This window comes from Rhinopithecus bieti, unplaced genomic scaffold (genome assembly GCF_001698545.2).
Source record: "Rhinopithecus bieti isolate Rb0 unplaced genomic scaffold, ASM169854v2 scaffold_13400, whole genome shotgun sequence".
Taxonomy (NCBI): Eukaryota; Metazoa; Chordata; class Mammalia; order Primates; family Cercopithecidae; genus Rhinopithecus; species Rhinopithecus bieti.
Window position 1 is genome coordinate 1644425 of NW_016807991.1, and position 6000 is coordinate 1650424.

The 6000-nt window shown below is 51.5% G+C and overlaps 1 protein-coding gene across 3 annotated transcripts in view; it reads right to left on the reverse strand.

Moving 5' to 3' along the window:
- The window catches only part of SDK2 (sidekick cell adhesion molecule 2), a 330648-nt gene that overhangs the window by 126523 nt on the left and 198125 nt on the right, over window positions 1–6000 (reverse strand). For all 3 annotated transcript variants that reach the window (XM_017884897.1, XM_017884896.1, XM_017884898.1), the window contains exon 4: window positions 4587–4734. In XM_017884897.1, coding sequence (XP_017740386.1) covers window positions 4587–4734 — 148 coding nt within the window. The remainder of the gene's footprint in view (window positions 1–4586; window positions 4735–6000) is intronic.

A 6000-nucleotide genomic window follows, 5' to 3' on the forward strand; every position in this document is an offset into this window, starting at 1 on the left:
GAACGTCCATCTCGTGGACAGACATTCCTGGGATGCTGCTGTATTGTACTGTACTGGGTGCTCTTCCTGGCACCCAGGAGGGCTTCCAATCTGCAGCACTGCACCCCAGAGGCAACCCAGACAGAAAGAAGCTGCAGGAAGAATTCTTGGGGGACACAGACAGCAGAACTCAACTCTTGGGCAGGGGCTGGATTATATTTTCAGCCACACCCCTGGTTTCAATGTACTAGGCTTTTGCTATGGCTCTGATTGGCCCAGCCCTGCCCTCCCTTCCACTTACTGCTACTATTCATCCAGGCCCTTTTCCTCAGCTCCCTGTGGCCCCCATTGATAATTTAGTTATGAATGAAATAAATTATCCTAGAATGTGTCCAAAGCCCCCAGCAGGCATCTTTATGAGGAATCGTGTCTCCTTTTCAACAATGAGCACCAGGGCATGGGCGAGGTGATGCTAATCCTTGCTCCTGCCCCACCAGTGAGAGCAGCTCTCTGTAGATAGCAGCACCTTCTGTGTCCTGCACACCCCTCCGGCAGATAGCGCTCATCAGATATGTATCTCTGACACACAGACACCAGGGAATTTGCTGCCACAGACCCTTTCTGCTCACTTATGAATATTAATTTGCTGTAATTGCCAGGATAAAACCACCACAGTGTTCTATCATGTAGTTGGTAGGAACATTGCAGTGGCGTGCAGGGGCTGGGGGTGTGTGTGACCAGGGAGGTGTGCATGTGTGTGTAGGCCAGGGTGTTCCATCCTGGCTCCACAGGGTTGTGGGAATTAAAAGAGGATGGGGACAGAGGCTGGGAATGAGAAAAGGAGGTGGAGAGGTGTTAGGAAAGGGATGACAGGAGTAGGTTGTAGAAAGGGTTTTATCCACCACAACAAATTTAATAGGAAAGTGCCAGCACACACCTCACACAGCCATGGCAGACATTGCTAATCAATCATGATATTCATTCTAACAAGTCGAGATAGGACCTCAGAATCCTCAACACAGTGTTCCAGGCAGCCACTACCAACTGACTGGCTTGCAATAGGCCATGGGAAATAACCTCAGAAAGGGAGCTGGGATGGGGCTGGGACCTGCCTACTTGTCCCAAAACCTGTGTGGAGAGCATTCCCTTTCCGCAGCATAATCTCAGCATCCATGCTAAGAAACACCCATGCTAAGAACCATTCTCTGCTGGTTTTATTGAACGTAAATTAGGCCTAAGAGGATGGTCTTGATCTTCTGACCTCATGATCCGCCCACCTTGACCTCCCAAAGTGCTGGGATTACAGGCTTGAGCCACCACGCCCGGCCACTGAGCTCAAGTCTTAAACACAGAGTGGAGCAGGCGGCAGAGAAACCTTTGACTTGCTCCCTCTGAGACCCCCAGCAGGCAGTGAAGGAAGGTCCCTGGGCTTGTGGCTCTCTCCAGAATGTCCATCTCGTGGATAGACATGGACATAAGAGGACAGGGAGACGCACTCTGACTCACGCAGCATGAGTCCCCCTGTTAATCTGGGGTGCCGCTCCAATTCTTCACTCTGCTCTGTATCCACACTCTTTGTCCCGTGACTTTGCAGCTTCCGTCGCTCAAGAAACAGAATCTATTTTCTTACATCTTGATTCTGAGTTCTGCCATGTTCTTGCTTTGGCCCATGAGATGTTAGCAGAAGCTGGAAAAATGTATGTTCCTGCTTCTTCCCCTGCTCCTCTGCAATTGCCAGGAAAACATGCTAGGGCTGGCAGGCAGGAGAATGCATTGTGCAGCACAGTCAAGTCACCCCAGTCACCCGGACAAGTCAGCCGGTCCCAGACAAGTGAGAAAGCCCAGCCAAGACCAGAACGCAGCCAAGCCCAGCCTAAATCACCAGCCTGTAGACTCACAAGAAAAAGAAATGTGTATTGTGTATTGCTCTAAGCCACTGAGCTGGTTTTTTTTTTTTTTTTTTTTTGTAGATGGAGTCTCGCTCTTGTCACCTAGGTTCGAGTGCAGTGGTACAATCTTGGCTCACTGCAGCCTCTGCCTCCCGAGTTCGAGCGATTCTCCTGTCTCAGCCTCCTGAGTAGCTGGGACTATAGGTGTGTGCCACCATGCCTAATTTTGTGTTTTTAGTAGAGATGGGATTTTGCCAGGTTGGCCAGGCTGGTCTTGAACTCCTGACCTCACGTGATCTGCCTGGCTTGACCTCTCAAAGTGCTGAGATTACAGGCATAAGCCACTGTGCCTGGCCCACTGAGCTATTTTGTTACGCAGCATATTTGTGGCTGTGGATAGCTGATATACACTAGCATGGTGGTTCTTAACCCTGGTTTCACATTAGAACCACCTGGGGAGCTTTTAAAACTTCTGATGTTCAAATTCCATCCCATTTCAATTAAGTCAGAGACTCTTAGGATAGAGCCCAAGGATCAGCCACAGTCATGCACAGCATAACGTTTCAGTCAAAAACAGACCACATATATGATGCTGGTTCCATAAGATTATAAAGAAGCTGCCTTATACAGGTGTGCCATTAAAAAATCTTTTATAACATGGTACCCTTCCTATATTTAGATATGTTTAGATACACAAATACTTACCATTGTGTTCCAATTGCCTACAGTACAGTAACATGCTGTACAGGTGTATAGCTTAGGAGCAACGGACTACACCATACATCCTGGGTGTGTAGTAGGCTGCACCATCTAGGTGTGTGTTCACACAGCAATGAAACTGCCAAATGAAACATTTCTCCGACTGTATCTCTGTCATTAAGCGACACATGACTGTATCCCCAAACTCCCAAATGATTTCAACAGGTAGCTAGGTTGAGATACTCCACAGGGCTTGTTTCCCACAAATACAATCTTTTCATGGAGTCTGTGGGCCTGTTTTCAGGCACTTTTCACATAATACAAGAATTAAAGAACCTGACTCTGGAGTTGGCAGGGCCGGACGCAGCTCCACCAATTACCAGCTGTGTGAGATTTGGCAAAGTAGTTAAACTTTTGGGAACTTCACTTGACTGTCTGTAAAATGGGGAGAAACCTAGCATCTCACCGGGTTGTTGTGAGGGTCATTCATTCAACAACGCCTCCTTTCCGCAGGTGCTCTGGGGACAGGAAGGAGAACGAGATTGAGAGCGTCTTCTTCCTCACAGAGCGTGGCTGTCCAGGAGGAGAGGGGATGTGTGTGTCTGGGAGGAGGGGTTGAATCGTGTGTGTCCGGGAGGAGAGGGGATGTGTGTCGTCGCGGGAGGAGAGGGGAACGTGTGTGTCCGGGAAGGAGAGGGACGTGTGTGTCCGGGGCAGAGGGGATGTGTGTGGTGGTGCTTAGCTGCAGTCCCCAAGGACATAGCGCAGCCATTCAATAAACGGCACTGCTGGTTATGATGATGGTCGATATTTTGTCATTACTATTATTTTATTTGAGATGGAGTCTGGTTCTGTCTGGAGGCTGGAGGCTGGAGTGCAGTGGCCCGATCTCGGCTCACTGCAACCTCTGACTCCCAGGTTCAAGCGATTCTCCTGCCTCAGCCTCCCAAGAAGCTGGGATTACAGGCGTCCACCACAATGGCCAGCTAATTTTTGTGTTTTTAGTAGAGACAGGGTTTTGCTATGTTGCTCAGGCTGGTCTCAACTCCTGACCTCAAGTGATCGGTCCACCTCAGCCTCCCAAAGTGCTGGGATTACAGGCGTGAGCCACTGAGATCGGCCTATGATGGTGATATTATTATTATTGTTATTGTCACTATGCTTCCTTTCCCCAACTAGACTTAATGTTCTCCAAAGACAAGAACTGTCCATCTATGCCTCCGCTGTCTACAGAGACCAGGAAAGGATCAGTCCTGTGTACATGCAGCCTGAGTAGATGAGAAGGGAGTCTTCTGGAAGGAGGGGAGAGCTGGAGTTGGAAAGAGGAAAGCCCCAGCTGACTCCAGACCCGGGGGTGGGCTCAGCAGGGCAGGGAGACGGGTGTATCTCGGGAGGAAATGCTTTGTTGCTTGCCTTCTGCGGAGGTGTGGGGTGCTGGCTCCATGGCTCCTGCCCACAGGCCGGGCTGCCCCAGCCAATCCCAGGGGCACACAGAGACGGCCTTGTGAACACTGAGAGGCTTGTGTGTTTCTCTCCCTGGGACTTCCCCGGCCACACCTCCACCTCACAGCCAAGACACACACAGCCCTCACGCACCAGTAAACACCCTGCCAACAAACACGCTCAGGGCCGCCTGGCTGCCCAGGGGACGCCAGCCTCTCCAACAGCCCCTGGCGCCACTAGCCTGCGTCCTGGGCCTGTAACCGCGGTGATCGCGCCTTCGTACGTGCCTGTTTGGGTTTTTTAAGTGCTCTGAAAAGCAGATTTATTCTCCAGCTGACGGTGAAGGCAACGCCCTGGGAATTCCCAGGAAGGCGATTGAGCGTGGGTTTCATGGTCCCAAGTCCTTGCATGTACATCCCAGGAAAGCCCCTGGGAGGTCCCCTACCTGGCTGTGTCCCACAGGAGCTGAAAGGAGCTTCTGCACAAATGCCCTCCTCCATTCAGGAGAGACTTTGGCCCCAAACCTCCTCGCCCAGGCCCCCCTCCCCTCCCATCCCCCCAGAGTGGTGCACTCACATGCGGCTGCTAGGCGGGATCTTGCGGCCGTCCCGGAACCAGGTCACCTGTGGCCGGGGGAAGCTGGCGATGCGCGGGGCATGGATAACAGCTGCTTCTCCGTGGGAGACGCTCTGGTGCTTCTCGCCCTCCTCAAAGCTCCCCATGTCTGCAGCCGGGACAATGGCAGTAGGATCAGGGGCGGGAGGTCAGCCTTAGGGACTGCCCAGCTCCCAGGTTGGGAGTGGTGGCCATGGACGGAAAATTTGGGGCAGACAGGATGACCACAGGGAACGGGGACACCTTGCTCGGGCCACCCCATTCTCTGTCTCACCACTAGCACCCTGCCCTGTGCTACTGTCTGTATTCACATCCCTATCTCCTTCAATCAGCCAATTCAGCCAACCACTCTGAGAGGTTGGTCATCATTTCACACGTTTTACAATGGAAAAAACTGCTCAAATGGGCTCAGAGAGGTTAGTTAACTTGTCTAAGGTCACCCAACTAGGAAGAGACAGAGTCAGAATTTGAACTCAGACCTCACACCCTGGAGTCAGGCTATGTAGTCCCTCCTCCCCGGCCCTACAGTGTGGCCTTCAGCGCGGCAGGGGTTCCTGTGTGAGGTGAAGGGTAGGTTTCCGTGCCCTTTCAGGGAGAGAAGGGTGGGCATGCTGAGAGAATGGGGTCTTAGATGCTTGCAAATGGGGGCAGACAGCGTTTCTCTCCTGCGCCTTGGGTGTGTAGTGTGTAGTGTGTGAGTTTGTGTGTATGTGTGAACATAAACACCATATTGCTCTTTTAAAACATGCCACCCCCTTGGCGGATGAGGAGGGGAACATTCATCCTGGCTCTGTCAGCCAGGAGGTAAGCAGAGAGCAGAGGAGACACCGGTAGGAAACTCTTCAGCCAGCCTGCCTGCCTGCCAGGGTGGGACAAGGGGCTAGGGAGACTAATTGCAACAAACAGGCTTGGAGATAGGGTTTGGGAAGTGGTATTTGTGTCTCTACCACACCCTGAAAATTAATGGACATCCTTGTTACTTCGAGTGTGGCCCATGGGCAGGTGTCTAGGCACCACACCTGGGCACCTGTCAGAAACGCAGTCTCAGGCCCCCAGTCTGCTGGATCAGAAGCAGCGTTTTAGCGAGACGCTTGGCAAGTGTGTCCATGTTCAACTGCGAGAAGCATATTATTTGTCTCAAACTTGACTCTGTGTCGGAACCACCTGTACAATTAAAAAATGCTGATGGGAGCCTCACCGCCAAAGCTTCTGATGTCACTGGTGTGGAGTGTGGGGATGGCAGACATCCCACATCATTACATCTTTCTCTTCCTTCCTTTCTTTCTTTCTTTCTTTCTTTCTTTCTTCCTTCCTTCCTTCCTTCCTTTCTTCCTTTCTTTCTTTCTTTCTTTCCTTCCTTCCTTCCCTCCCTTCC